This window comes from Cuculus canorus, chromosome 2 (genome assembly GCF_017976375.1).
Source record: "Cuculus canorus isolate bCucCan1 chromosome 2, bCucCan1.pri, whole genome shotgun sequence".
Classification (NCBI taxonomy): Eukaryota; Metazoa; Chordata; class Aves; order Cuculiformes; family Cuculidae; genus Cuculus; species Cuculus canorus.
In genome coordinates, this window is record NC_071402.1 from 108,807,080 (window position 1) to 108,823,409 (window position 16,330).

Genomic DNA, 16,330 nt, shown 5'->3' on the forward strand with positions numbered 1-16,330 from the left:
GTAACACTAGCTAAGAGAATCTGTTTTTTTTTTCACTGCTTTTTCACTGTTTTTTTTTCATATTGACACACTCATTTCTGCACTAAGCCTTTTTTTTTTTTTACAAAGCCATAGTGTGTAGATGGATAAAAATCACCTTTTAATGATATTAACTGTATCTAGAGTGAAGAACAGCACTATCAAAACTGAATATTGTTTCTATGACTAGAGCAATATTTTACCTACTAGAAGATACCTTAGGAAGTCCAGTTGTAATAAAAATTGTATGGAGTGTAATATCTAAGAACTCAATAATAATTTCCAGCGGACGTTCATGATTTCAGGTGGATTGGAGTTGGTTTGTTACTACTGTTACCAGTTGCTTAGGATGCTATACTTCTGTCATGGTCCAAAGTGAATTGAGCCTGATTCTGCCTTCAGCTTTCAGAAGAGTTTACTAAGGTTGAGCTATGGCAGAGCATTGCAGACAGCCTGTTGTTAAGAACTTGATATCATACAGTAATTATCTTGCTTGTTTATTATGATAGTTCTTCATAGCTTTTTGTTCTTCGTGAACAGGCTCATATTCTGAAGTAAGTAGTCCCGAAGCAGTAAATACTTTCGTATTGTGCTACAAAACTGCCTGTAAAGGTAGAATAAAAGAAAGAGTATTTAGGACAGATATAAATAAAATACAAGTATTTCTTTAACGCTAGTGACATGTATCTCTTACAAAAATCTCGTATAGACTTTGGATACAGTCAGCAAGTTAAATTTGTGTATTACCTGAACTATGTTGTATGATGTATGTGGCTTATGTGTGTTTATTAGTCTTGTTTTTGTTCTTGTTTTCAAAGAACGATATAGGATCCAGAGTGATCAGTTAGAAGACCTTTGGCTGATAACGAAAGAGCTCACGCTTCGACTCGAAGAACATTTCAAGAAGCAAAACTGCAAAGATTTTGCATGTACCTTTTCTGGTTCAATTCCCCTGCAAGAATATTTTGAACTAATTGATCGACATTTTGAGGTATATTGCATACTGTGTGAGTTGTTAATGTTCTGCTAATTAAAAAAACTGTTTGGATGTTAGTACTATGATTAATCAGATTATACAATGACTATAGTTATTACAGATGTTTAACTTTCAGAAAACAGAAAGTGGCATCTAAATGGGTACTGAAAAAATGTAATCATTTAGTTTTTAACATGTAGAGTATGCCTTGCCTCTGAAACAGCCCTTGTGATTAGCAGAGCACAAGGAGCTAGTGTGTAGCCTGCAAATGACACAGATGATGGTACTAGTATTTGCCCTTCTGCTTACTACCTGTGCAGAAGACGTGGCTTCTTCATTCACTAACATCATGTTAATTGTAAAATTGTTTCCAAAATTTGGCCTTGGTTATAGGCTGCTTTACGCTTCTGTAATAATGAAGCCATGAGCACTTTTTTCCCCTTGAATCATCCTGATAATTGTGTAAGAAGTCCCTTCAGGTATTAAAAAAATGACTGGCCTTGTAGAAGTAACATTGGAGGCTCAAGGATGTTTACCAGAGCAGATAAAAAATACAGGCAATTACTTTTTTCAGGTTGGTCATGCAGACAACTGTAAAAAATCTCCAAGAGTTTAGCTAGCTTGTAGAAATAGCTAATAAAATATAATATAGGCATTCCCTCCCCCTATCTTTCAAGTAAAAAAAGAGAGTAGCTATTTGAAATTTTCTGTTAAACTCCTCTAACGGGCAAACAAAGCAACATAGGTATGTAAGTGAGAAAAGCTGTTGGATGTTCCTCCATGCTGCCGATTTTTCTGTGAGTTGGTGCCATAATCACATGGATTTTTTAGGACGTCAGCCTAGATTTGGATCTATTTCTCGAGCTCCTGAGTAGTTAAACTAATTTGAAATTAGAAAAGTTTCGGGTTCTTTCAGTGACTGGTATTCTGGAAATATCTTGGACATAGGCTTTATTAGATTGTGCCACAAGCCTAAATGCATTGATATTTGAAATATAGATGTGATTGCTGTAATGCTAATTTAGACTCTAACTATGTTGCAGCTGGGTATTTTTAAGTTCCTGAAATTTTACTATAATTATGTCGTCTTAAAAGGAACAAATGATCTGTCAAGGGGATCTTAATTCTCCCATCCTTGTTAGTTTCATCACACACTTTTTGGCAAGCTTGGGAGAATATTACCTGAGATGTCATTTTTTTTTCCTCCTACTACTAGAAAAGCTCCACAGTGTTTCTCATAATTCTCGTGGACTGTCCTTCATAATCATGTACTGACAAAATGGTATGTTTGCTTATTTTTAAATATAATCTTTTTAAAAAAAATTTAGGAAACACTTTCTCCATATTTTGGAGCACTTTAAAAGGCATGTGTGTCATAATGATCACATCTGCAAAGCTGTGTGTCCTAATGTCTGTTCTTATTAACTTCTGCTAATTACAGCGTGTCAGCTGTACAGAGGAGTCCCAGCTTTTTGAAATACTCACCTATATTTAGTGATTTCTTTTAGAGGCATTTGCTGGAAAATGGTAAGGTGATCAAAAGATAAAATAAGAATTCTTATTATCTGGGCATTTGATGTACAATGTTGCTAAAAGTTTTGTGAACATTTCAAGAAAGTTTGTTGCTATAACTGGTCAGTATGTATAAAAGGAAAAACCCTCAGAAAAAGACAATCATTCAAACAGTGCAGGATTTAAAACTTCTGTTCATGCTTAAGGAATAATCATCTGCTTTCTTCTACAATGAGTCTCAAGTCAGTACAGTACACTGTATGTATATATCATAAGCAGCACACCAAACCACAAAGAAGTCTTGAAAACCTGATGGTAAAATTTCTCCCTTGTTATTAGGCTTCTTGATGAGATATTTAAGCATTTTCACAGATCATTGTCGCTGCTGACAGTTAGTTTTGATTTCAAATCAAATGAAAATTCTTGAAAATGTCAGTAAGCTTCACGAGGAGTGTGAAATATGAAACTGGTATAAACGACATGATCATATTTGAATAATATACGCTCTCCCTAAAATTCTACTGTCATTCTCCCATTTAATTTTTGAATGTGCATACATGATGTATGTGATCCTTAATCTCAATTGTTGAAAACCCTTAAATTGCAGCTACGTTTGAATGCTGAAAAATTTCAGGAGCTGTTATCTGAAAGGGCTGTACAGTTTCGAGCTATTGAGCGGCGACTGCTGACACGATTCAAAGACAAAACTCCTGCTCCTCTTCAACATCTGGACACTTTGCTAGAAGGAACATTCAGAGAGGTCAGTACAGTTTGATTAAGCCTAAACTTTCTTTATGTTGTTGGTAAAACTTAGCTTAAATCATATAAGCTATGCTTTCCTGGTTACATTTACCATCCAAGAGACCAGGAAGCAGTAATTTGTTTAACCTAATATTCCCTGTAACTTTCCAGATGATTTGCAATAGTTTTATTTAATCTGTGACCACAAAATCTTTACTCCTGGGTCACACCATCTTGACAGCACATCATTCTTTCCTAACTGATGTTGATAGTGTAAATATTTTATAGTTCATGTGAAAATATTTTATAGTTCATAGCTTGTGTAAATATTTTATGGTACACTGTAAACTGGTGGAATGGTTTGGCTGGTCTAACATTCACAACAAAATTGTCTGAGGCTGACCATGTCCTTCCTTGTGCGGATTTTATGTTCTAATCATTTCAGAATGTGATAGCTGTAGAAGAACAATGTTCTAAAAAAACAAAAAAGTCATTCCTAAACTATTGCCATGCTGGAAGTACACAAGGAATAAAACGAGTTAACTATAAGATGGTACAAGTTTGAAAGTGTAGGTTTTTTGTTTACTTTAAGAAATACTACATGTTGTTGTGATAGATGGGTGATTCTTTAACATGTTTAAAGGACATGAATAAATAGCACTAAAGATAAACAAAAGTGAGTCTCTTGAGTCTGCTTTTGCTGTCTAGAACTGTTGCCTTTCAGGTTAAAAGCAACCAGGATGCGTTTGGCAGTTTTCTTATGCAATTGAATTAAAAGATGAGTTCTGTGAATATGACAAAAATATGGTAGTTGAAATAGATGCATATTGCAGAAGCTTATTGTATAGGTCCTTCAACCCAAAATTTAATATGTGCTTTTCTTAACAATTACTATTGTAAACAACTTTTATTTAGAATTTGTGTAGTTGGAAGGAAAATGAGGAAAAGATTTCTCATTTTAAAAGATTACTTAGATTTTTTTCCACATTCGTTAAAACTTTGTTTTAGGAAAGCCTACATTTTTTGTGGTAGATTTCATTTGTCATTTTTTTTTGTTCTGTGAATCCCCTTGCAGCAAAGAAATATTGTTATTGCTAGTACAAACAAAAGTGTAGTAGAATAGTAATTGCTGTAGAGACCTCAATGCTGCATGTGTTGCTTTGAAAGTAAGAGGTGTGGTAGGATTTAATATTGTCTCTTTGGTATGTGGATGAAATGAAATTGCTCAATGATGCACGTCCTATATTAAAAAAGACATTGTTTTCTTTAATTTAGTATACTGTTCTGTCTTTGTTTGAGCAAGTGTATCTAAGTATTCAGAAGATGATAAATGTGTTTTCAGTAAAGGAATAATGAGGCCAGATGGATATGGATAGTATAAAGTCTCACTCCGAAAACTTTTAAGTGTGTAGCCTTATTGACATTGGGATTAATATGATTGTTCTTCTGAGAATACTGCTTTTCAGGAGAATTGTTAAAACAAATTGTCTCTATTTTTCCTTTTCAACAGTTGCCTATTTTGAGCACCGTGGTTGTGTTAGTTGTTTTTCTAATGCAGAATACATTCAGTGAAGAATGATGATCCATACCCTGCAGACTCATAGTGGAATGACTTATTTTTTTCAGTGGAATTTGGTTTGAACTCTGAATAAGTACTGTAGAAATTTTAAGGGGTTTTGTAGTAAAAAAATATGGTAAATCCTGCAATAAAATAATCTGTTAGGAAAAAAAAAATTCTTTTACCGTTGTCTAAGAATTATCTCCTCCCTCATATTAAATATTTTTGTAATGTGAAAAGAAAAATTTGCATTGCTTTATCCCCTCACTTTTCACCAAAGTAATTGTTACGTACAAAGGAAGGTTTTGTTACTTTTTACATGGAGTTTTGCAGATGTTTTGTTTTTATAGCGTATTCCAAACCTTTTCATCTAGACTAGGAAGGAGTTTCCAGTTAGTATGAGTACTGTGATTTTATTATTCTTTTTGACCCACAATCTCCAGGACCTGGGCTCTATATGAGTTAAATTCTTAATAGAAAAACTATTATAGCTTAGGGTACTTTTAAATTGAAGCTGTAATTATATAACCTCTCCAAATCCACAGGGATATAAAGGTGCCAACTATTGTTTCCCTTATTTCCTTGCATCAGAACAGTTATACAGCAGATATTTAAAAGGCTCTTCACAGAAACTTTATGTACAAATCAAATATTGGTGAATATTCAACTTATGTCTTTTCATTGCCTAGGTTTTATCCATACCTATTTTAAACTTACTCTTACAGTTTCTTTGCCCTTCTGGAAATTGTTATGAATTGCTGAACTGGTTTGAATTTTAAAACTGAAGTAAATGTTAATTTTCGGATTTACAGCTTTGAGTGAAAATCGTGTTTGTACGCTATGCAGGTAGATGTACAATGTGTGTCAAACTTAATAGATACCAAACCAAAGAAAAGTAATCAGTTTGCATTTGATTCTCTGGTTAAAAGCTTTTCTATTTATGAACTAAATTTTTTTTATTGGTCCTTGTACGTTACCAACAAGACAGGATGCATTTAGTGATACAGTAAAATTACTAACGGGCTTATTATAAGGAAACTTTAGCCTTATTTTTTGTATTCACAATAGCAGAGAAGCATATAAGGAGGCATTAGTGTGTGCAGTGATGAAAAGCTTGCTTTTGGTTTTATAGTCCTGTTTAACGTTTTCTTCTAGAGTTTGTCTTTCTGAAGCAATGTCATAGGTCTAAATAGATTTGAATGAGTGTTAACAGGTGTTCCATTTTGGAAGGAAAAGAAAAGCAGTTATGTATGTAGCAGTCTTATATTTTAGAAAAAGGAAATGTTATTCTTATGACATTTAGGAATGATTTGTAGGAAGGTGCTGTGAAAATAATGGAAAATTAATTTGCAATAGATGCTGTTTGTATGCCTATGAATTAATTTGTTGATCTCTGATTAAAAAATTACCAGTGCGATTGGACATGCTACTAGCTCTTGTTCTAAGAAAGGAATTTAATTAAATAAATTTAAAACCAGTTGAACAGTAGTTGAGACTGTATAGATGTTTTGTAGTTTAAAGGACTCAGATATGAAATGAAATTACAATAAATTTTATGATAGCTGTTGGTAAACAGCATGTACTTTGTATAATGGTCACCTACTAGAGACATATTATTGTTTGAAAATGTAATTTAATGATCTTTAATCTCTACAACGTGTGTTCTGTCATATTAAACAAAAACATAGTTTGGCAGTAGCTGCAGGTGCTTGCCCCAGAATTATAATGTTCACCTGTTCACTCTTGACATGGATTATTTGGGTTTCCAGGTACGAGCTGGAATTAGCAAGTGTCATAAAAACCAGTTCAATTTCTTATTTCAACCCACATGAATTTTATCCTAGTGAATCTAAGAAATACTAGTTGTGTCTAGTTGTAAGCTGTGTTTAACTCTGTAACCGTGTTTAGAAGACTATTGCAGTTACATTCTTTTAGGGAAAGAGGAGGAAGAATGAATTTTCAAATGTGGGGTGAAGTTCTCCTTGGGTGCTAGCTGTTGATTAACCAATTTTAAGTATGAAAAACATGAATCTGAGGCAAGATCGAACAGTTCAATTTTACAAAAAGCATAACAAAAAAGAAATCGCTTCTACTTTGCATTGTATTACAATAAGACAAATCATGAGGCTAACAAATTTGTCCTATATCCCCATACTTCCATCGAGAAGTGGCTGAGGGGAATGGGGCTGTTTAGCTTGGAGAAAAGAAGCTCAGGGGAGACCTTATCACTGTTAACAACTACCTAAAAGGAGGTTGTAGTGAGGTGGGTGTTGGTCTCTCCTTCCAAGTAGGAAGTGATAGGATGAGATTAAACAGCCTCAAGTTGCACCAGGGGAGGTTTAGATTAGCTATTAGGAAATATTACCTCACTGAGGGCTGTGAGGCATTGCAGCAGTCTATCCAGGGAAGTGGTGGAGTCACCATCCTTGGAGGTACTTAAAAGGCATGTAGATGTGACACTTAGAGACATGATTTATTGGTAGGGTTGGCAGTGTTAGATGTATGGTTGGACTCTATGCTCTTAAAGGTCTTTTCCAATCTAAACCATTTTGTGATTCTGTGATTAGTAATCATGGCTCCCTTCCTGTTCTTTGATGCCTCTGTTGCACAGTACCTCAGGTTTCTGCATGTTCTGAGGCTTCCTCATCTTCACTCTGTAAAACCACCAGCTCACTTGTGCTTTCTAATGCTGACATCTCAACCTTTACTGGTGGCCTCAGCACCTCCCCTCTCAGTTGCTTGTTTGTACACTGTCAAGCCAGTGCACTAGTGCTGACTGACAGTAGTGCCCTGTCTGGACAAGATGGATGTTATTCCCTGTCTTAGTACAAATATTAATAGTCTCTCTTCCCTCCTAGTCTGCTAAACTAAAAAATATATAGGGCAATCTTCCTGTCACTGTAAAATTTTTTGTAGTCATTGGAAACAACACTTACTAGGAATAGACCGACAGAATGAGTCTGACATAAATAGTCAGCACAGTTGCATAACCTGAAGACATCTAGGCCTAATAACTGCATGCTCTGCAACAGTAGGTATTTATTTTTGATTGGTGATACATTTTAGATTTTCTTACTTTAAGGTAGACTTTAAATTTGAGTGTGTCTTACCATTAGTTAGAGGACCTAATGCTTTCCTAAACAGAACTGCTGGAACTAATTGATGCTGAAACTTTGTTCTCTTTATTATCTCCTAATTCAGCTATTCTGTCATTGTCATCTTATTTATATTATTATTGAATAACCAGTCTCACAGAAATATTTGACTGTAAGCAGCAGTGAAGTGGCTTTCAACACAATTTTCAGATCTTGATCTGTAGAGAACTCGAAATTGTCCGGTTCATTCTGTTGTCGTTTAGTGTGTGGTTTGTATTTATCTTGGTTGGTCATGGTCTTAGTTCTTCTGAGTACTGCATATGAATTGCAGCTTGAAGAGATTCACGTGCTAAGGAATTTTTCACTTAAAAACTCTGCTTTGAAACAAGGGGAAACGTATTAAAATAGTCTTTCAGATTTCAGGAAGTGCTCATAGGTTACTATTTACAGGGACTATGAACAAACACAATTCCTACAGTTGTTTTTTTCAGTGTCATCTCCCTCATCTGTTCTCCCTTCAGCATTGCTATACTGTTTATCTCTCTTATTGCTAGCAGTGCTTGACAGTAATTGTAGTATTTCACCAAAAGTCTGTTGGAAGTGGTCAATAAACACAATTGCTTCCAGGTAGAGATACTGTGACTCCTCACTTAGAATAAGGAAGCCAAGTCCGTCAGGAGGATCCACTTTAATTCTTTACACAGCAGTAAACTGTGTAGGAATTTGTTGCCTGTGACTGAGTGAGCATTATCCGTGTATAAGGGTATGTGTTTTCCCTGAGGTATTCGGTCTGAGCTGTCCCTCACATACACAGCCCTGGGCGTTAGTTGGCCATCTTGGGCATTCACATTTAAATAAGCAAATCTAAAGCTAACTTTGTAGCATTCTTTTTCTCAAAGAAAGAAAAAAGAAATGAGAGCAAAGCCTGTAGGATCTGACTTGAAGATTTGTTTACATTTACTCAAAAACATGCACACAAAAAGAGCATTCAGCTCATGTTAAAGTGTTAACTAAACATATTTTTTCTTAGAAAAGCATCCAAAAAGAGAAAGCTATGATACAATAAACTTTCAAAGTTAAACGTATGAAAAAAAACTAAGTCTTTTGTATCCTTGGACATAATTTGGAGGCCGCAGGAAATGCAGTAAATATTTATGTTTCTTGACATTTCAGCAGAATGGTAATTAATCTGAATTTTGGACAAAACTTAAAGGAACTTAGTTAGAATTCCTTTGAGCACATCTTGGTTAACAAGAGAATTGTGAGTAGTTTTCACCCGGCTGCTGTTATCATGCTTGTTATGTCTCTCTTTTATTGTGGTTTGTGATCAAGAAAGAGTATTGAAACCTCATGTGCCAGTTTTTGTCCACTTTGTAGTATTTGACCTTAGCAGGCAAAATTAGTTGTGTATGTAAATCGTTATCATGATTGAGATGACTATTGATTCCGAATTATCTTCTGAATCATATTATTTCCTCACTGAAATTTCAGCACTTCAAATGAAAACCAATATTCCGATTAACAGTTGGCAAATATCTAAACGTAAGCATATTTTGTCCTTCTTGTCTAACACTTTTGATCAGTTTTCAGAACAGATCTGTAGCTGATTTAAACTGCCATTACTCCAGAGAGCTTGGTTTGTAAGTCATGGGTTTCTGGACCAGTGTTTAAGGGCTTGCCTTTGTGCCTGGGGACATCATCATGCATCTGCTTTGCCTGCATTCAACACCAGCTAGATATGAATGTGATGCCGTCTGGAAGCTTTACAGCTGTGTCAATGTTGAGCAAAACCCATACTAATATACTTCTTCATAGCACTACACTAATGTAGTTATGTGGCTCCCAGTTGGAGATGGTTCACAGTCTCCTGTATTTCAGTTGGCGTGGAACAGTTCTATGACTGTCCACCGCCTTCTCTGCAGATCTGTTCTAACGTTTTTCTGTGCTGTTGGGTGCTGTGACAAGCAGAGTTGCAGGTGCTCTCTCTTTCAGTCTCTAGTCACATGCTCTAGGTTCAATAGCGTATCTGGTATTTCTATTGCTCAGAGTTTCCTGGAGTCCAGTTGACTCAAACTGGTGACAGCTTTTCCAGCTTGGTCCAGTTCCTGATACTGAATTTCCCCACTACTTGAAGGTGTGTGTATTTGATGTTTAGAGTAAATTACAGTTCTGCAAAGGAATTTTTAAACGTGCGTGTGTGTTTTTGTTTTGGATAGCATGAGAAATACATCTCTGTGGAAAATGGAGCTCCCTAATTTGAAGATTCTAACTTATTGGGCAAGAGATTTGGATCTTGTCTTTCCTTTTGAAAGGAAGCACCATGTCCCCTCTTTGCCTCTGTTTCCTGTTTTACTCTGCTCTCAGAATAAAATTCCCCCAGACATCAAATGGCACTTTCCCATTTGATTTTTTGAGTCTGTTCTTTCTGGGACTTGATTGCATACTCACATGACTGAACTGACCTCCGTACGTTCGTTCGTTCTTTCTTTCTTTCTTTCTTTCTTTCTTTCTTTCTTTCTTTCTTTCAGGGAGCTGGAAACACTCCAGGTTAGTAATTGTTGGTGGTTTCATGTTGTTAGATGGCGTAATTTCTTTTGACATTTCCACAATGATTTCAGCAAGGAGATGAAGAGTATATTGAAGACAAATGTCTTTGCCCTCCTTAGGCATAAATAATTTATAGGTGGTAGTACAAAAGGATGTATGTTTGTGTACATGCGTGAATGCCTGTATATGTGTATGTACACATAATTGATCATGTCTTCATTTTAGTCTTCCAAATTGTTCCTGAATGTCTTTTTAGAATTGTGTATCCTAAAAGCCAGAATTTTACTTCTGTGATAGCTGATATCAACAGGTCCTGCACATAATACACTAAAAGAGAAAAACATCTTCCCTTTTCTCTCCTTACCTTATTCCATCTACTCATTTAGGAAGGTAGGCTCTTTATTTCTAATCTCTAATCTATTACATAGGTGTAATAAGAAATAAGTATGGACATAACAATTTTTAAAGTAAACTTAATTTTCTAATCTTTTGAAACTGTAAGCACTATTCCTTGCATTATTTTAACACTAGCAATGTGTGGAGCACTTTGATCGTTGGTGGTTTGTGGCCAGTGGCAAATAAAACTCATTATGTTCTATTCACTAAAACACATGGAATGTTGTTAAAGGTCCATTAACTCTTTGTTCAAGCCCCTTAACTTCTTTCCTTGCTTATTAATCAGTTGATAAAAATCTCAAAAGTAATCATTAATGATTGAGTATGCTCTCTAGAGTCGCACTTCTGACACACATGGCCTCAGGAACTCGACATTTTGGGAATGATTCATTACTTGATTAGTAAGGACTTTTACCTCAAAGCAAAACCATTAGGGTTTATCACGCATGACTCAAAGGCTATATATCACATCCGCTCCTGTAATAGTCATTTTCCCCAGATAATGTCAGTATGAACTACACCCAGAGTATAAATTAGCTCCTTTTGGCTTGAATAAATATGCCGTTCTTTGGAGGAGTTATATTTAACTTCTCTTGTTTTATTGCTGTTTCTGCTAAATGTAGTTTTTTCATAGCCACTAAAAGTAGCTTATTGGCTGTTACATATAATTAAAAATTCTCTATTTTACTTGTGTTCAAATTTCAATTTCCCTAAGACTTATTTAACTTTAACAGTGGAATACTCACAATGTCATCAAAGCCCCTTTTTACAAGAAGATGTATTCTGAAAATGTCTGAAAGTATTTAGCTGTGCTTGAGAAGCATATATCGGGATTCCTGGCACAACTCTTCTGTATTTTGGTCTGTGGCAGCAATTACTTGCTCCACTAGGGGATACATGAGAAACTCAACATGAGCCGGCGATGTGCGCTTGCAGCCCAGAAAGCCAACCGTATCCTGGTCTGCATCCGAAGAAATGTGACCAGCGTGTCGAAGGAGGTGATTCCGCCCCTCTACTCTGGTCTTGTGAGACCTCACCTGGAGTTCTGTGTTCAGTTCTGGAATCCTCAGCGTAGGAAGGATGTGGATCTGTTAGAGCATGTCCAGAGGAGGGCCATGAAGATGATCAGAGGGCTGGAGCACCTCCTATACAAGGACAGGCTGAGAGAGTTGGGCTTCTTCAGCTCAGGGAAGAGAAGGCTCCAGGCAGACCTTATAGCAGCCATCCAGTACTTAAAAGAGTGCTTACAGGAAAGCTGGGGAGGATTTCTTGATTAGGCAGTGCAATGATAGGATGAGGTGCAATGGTTTTAAGCTGAAAGGGGGAGATTTGATTAGATGTTAGGAAGAAATTTTTTCCCTGTGAGGGTGCTGGAACAGGTTGCCCAGAGAATCATGGATGCCCTGTCCCTGGAGGTGTTCAAGGCCAGGTTGAATGAGGTGTGTTAAGCAACCTGATTTAGTGGAAGGTGTGCCTGCCCATGGCAGGGGAATTGGAACTGAATGATCTTTAAGGACCCTTCCAACTTGAACGATTCTATGTTTCTATATATTGGATATATCTTTGCTTCAGTTTGCCGGACAAATGGGTAAAATTGCTCATATCTTAGGAAAGTAGTTTTGTGGAGGGAGTTAGATGCATGTAAAAGCTGGAAACAATACAGCCATCACAAGAAAAAGAAGTTGGAAGTAGAATGTCCTTGTGTATGTAGATGTAGCACAAAGCACCTCAACCGGGGTTTGCTAGACTGCATTTAGGCTGGCCTGTCACATTTTCCTCAACGGAGGCTTTCATCTACACCATGCTGTGTCATACAGCTCTATCTACTGAATTTATCCTCCTTGAACCTGTGAATAGCCCACTGCTCTGTTCAAATCACTAAAGGATAAGAGATGTGATTTTATTTATTCCCCTCCCGGATGCAGTTCCCACTTTAGAACTGTTGCACCAATGTGACCTATTAGAAGATTCCCTGAACTTTGATTGAGTCCTCAGGGGCACGGGGCAGATTATACCCTCTGGTATATATGACAGGAAGTGATTTTTGTCACTTCCTGTGACATAAACATTCTTTGGCACTTCTTGTAACTTTTGTTTCATTGACTAGTGCGTTTTTGAAAGGGAAAAGTAAGGTACCTTTGTAGCTTTAGATCTTGCACCCTCAGCCTTACGTGGGCTCATCCGACTGTATATGAGGGCTTTCTACAAGGAACCGAATGAATGAAATTGGAACCATTTGGCTACAAGTCCCCAAAGAAAGGAGTACTCATAAGTGTTATTTCTTTGAAAGAAATGTCCTGTCTGCTAATCTGAAATATCAGATACCTGTGCTGAAGCTTAAATCACTGTCAGGCTCTTAGAGTGGGAGAAACATAATCCACAGGCAAGAGAGGAAGTGCTACTAGGCAGTAGTGTAATCAAAACTTGAGTACGAAAAATTGGTACCATCTTTATAGAAGCATGGAAAACACTTTTTTATGCTCCATAGAAGGTTTTCTATACTGCCCTGTTATTACGCCATACAAAAGCGTTTGAGGCATAAAAGGTATACAGCTGAGAACTTGTGAACACACATGGTGGAAGATACAATGGTTGCTTTGCAGGTTTGGATATGTGATTTTTGTGAAATTGCTGATTGTAATTGAATGGTCCAGATGTGATGAATTAACTGAATAAATTAAATTATCATCAGAACATCTGAATCACTGTTCTGTTGATCTTGGTTGCTCTTGCAAATGTGACATTTCATTTAGTCACTCACTGATGATGGCTGGCCCAAAATGACTGTATAGACCTTTGGTCTACCCTATAGATCAGCATCAGAGGTGGAAATAGACCTCAGGTCATCAGTCTCTTGCTCTCGCCAGTACATCTAATACTGCTTACGTATTTGTTGCACACTCCCCATCGACTGAGTTAGGATTCTGCTTGGTATTGTTTACCAGAGGCAGTAAAGTAGTGGACTATAGATTCCTGAAGGAAAAATAAAGTGAAAAATAGTATCGACACTTAAAAAACCCCCCACCAAACTATCTGTCTATCTACCTATAATTTCTTTTCTTTGTGTGATTTTCCTTGCAGTGAGCTTAGAGCTGCTGTGCTAGCCTCTAACCCCTGAGCAAAACTATAGCTTGTGTGGTCATTCTCCCAATTTAGATCTGTTTATTAAAAGGTACAGTTTATGTTGGAGCTGAACTGTTGGTTAAACCTGTAAACCGACAAAAAACAAAAGGGATAAGACCTTTCATCTCCATTTATTCTTGCTAGTTGGCATCTCAATAGGTGTATTTTATGTTTCAGTTGTGCTTAACTACTAACTTCTACACAGCAGGTATTTCTGCATTGTGGAGCTTTTATTCTGTTGTGGATAATTTAAAGCTGCATGAAAAGGAAGAAGGTGGTTAATGCCGGAAAAGTTAGTGTGATGAACTGAGGGGATCAGAAGTCAGGAAGGCAGAAGAGAGTAATGATGAGTATCATACCTACAGAGGTATTATTTTAAGTCTTAAATATAATGTTCTGCCCATTCTACTTGCCTTGGGTTCTTTGACAAAATTTTGTGGCTACCAATTTTTTCTTTTAATATTGGCCATTTATTATGGGTACAGACTTGGTATTTTTTAGACCTCTTAAAACTGTTTGTTTGAGTCTCTTGTTGGATGAATGACTATTTTTCCAAAAAGCCTAGAAAACATTATGTATGGGTGCTGAAGACTATACTTGCCAGGCTAAATTTCTGAAACATGGAAAGAGGAAGTGGGGAAAAAAAAAGCATTATATATCACAGGAACTGGATTTTTTAAATGCCATTTTTAAAGCAATCATTCGATTTCCCTTTAGGAAACTTGAAAGTATTTGGTATGGAAAACATAGTTTTTATCTTGTTCATTGTTTATACTCTTAAGACCAATCTACTTAGAAAAAGCAACACCTATTAAAGGCCTTTGAATTCAGAGTCTTTCATGTTACAATGCGTCTGTTTACTGCTGTCAGTAGGATTGTAATATATTTAGCTTGAAGAGGTTAACAAGCATACCTTGGAGTGTTACTTTTATTTTCTGTTCTGTGACACTTAGCAAAATCCCATTATACAATTGAGCAGTATTATAATGTTAAAATGTTAATTTGTTCTGCATTCCGTTAAAATTGGATTTTTTTTCTTGTGCATTGGCCCATGCGTTTTGTATAAAACCTATAATTTAAACACTACACCATAGAAATGCCCTAAATTAGTAACCTTTTGCCTTTGCTACCTTAATTACGTCTCATTATTTAGTACTTAAAGAGCAACCTCTAGCTGTTGGTTAAATATTTGCTAGCTAATTAGATTTGTCATGTTAAACAAAACAGTAGACCTTGCCTCTGTTCTAGTTTGAATGGGGTTTCAGAGTTTTGAGAAAATTCTCTGCTTTGCTCGTGGAAAAGTAAACTTTTTTGCATTTTCCTTATTTTTTCATTTCTCCTTAATGAGCATTTCATCATGCATTAGCTGTTGGTTACATTCCAATAGGCAATTGAAAGTCTGTCTAAAAAAAAAAGTTTTCAAAAAGCCTATTGTGTCTCAATATGTTGTATGTCTTCTAGCTACATTTATTCCTTTTGGCTTTTATGAGCATCTGAGACACTCAGTTTCTTGTCTTTTTTTACTGTAGAAATAAACATGAAGCAAATTACTTGATATCTTTCAGATTTTTGCCTCTGTTTGGGAAGAACGCTGTATTTTTTGATCAGAATTGCAAGGAATGTGATTCATTAAAACATCTGTTGAATTGTCCTTCTCCTGTTTGTCTCTGTTTTTCTTTTTATTGTATGCAGAAATTATGAGCTGCAGGAATTATGAACAGCTTACAGGTTGACTTAATGGTCTTTATTTTATTCATATCTACTAGATGGTAGTTTTGCATTTTATTTTGCTTTATCTTTTGCTGTTTTTTTTATTTTTATAAAAATGTGAAGAGATTGTTGTTTATAATTGCAATTAGTTAGAATTCCATGGTGTGAAATTCCCTATCATATGTAAAGATAGCCTACTTATTTTCTTCTTATTCACACCCCCTGAAAGCCACATTAGTGGAAGCTTGCCTACAACAGATTTGTGTATCTGACTTGATTTCTACTCAGTACTTAGCTACTGCTCTCCTTATCTGGTTCTTAAGTTGCCTGCACTGTTCATTTGCTTTTGGAAGCGCAGTGTCTCCAAAAAGTTCCTTCACTCATTCTTCCCATATGTTTTCTTACTTTGTGGGTTAAAAATTGCACACTGGCATGGTTACAGTTTGAAGTATTACTCTCCATTTATATTTGTTATTGTGATATTACTGACCTTTTATTTTTAATGAAGGCACCAGAAACAAATGGAGAAAACCACATTGATACAAGTCTTCATCTTGCTTACATGTTTTTTTTCCTGTGGGAAACACATTTATGGAGTAGAGAAACATTTGGCCTCTAGTGTATAAATTTGTTCCTATCGATTTCTGGTATCTA

The 16,330-nt window shown here is 36.1% G+C and overlaps 1 protein-coding gene across 3 annotated transcripts in view; it reads left to right on the forward strand.

Annotated features, from left to right (window-relative positions):
• Positions 1-16,330, forward strand: part of BBS9 (Bardet-Biedl syndrome 9) — a 303,616-nt gene that overhangs the window by 76,778 nt on the left and 210,508 nt on the right. For all 3 annotated transcript variants that reach the window (XM_054059480.1, XM_054059482.1, XM_054059481.1), the window contains exons 18-19: positions 837-1,009; positions 3,114-3,266. In XM_054059480.1, coding sequence (XP_053915455.1) covers positions 837-1,009; positions 3,114-3,266 — 326 coding nt within the window. The remainder of the gene's footprint in view (positions 1-836; positions 1,010-3,113; positions 3,267-16,330) is intronic.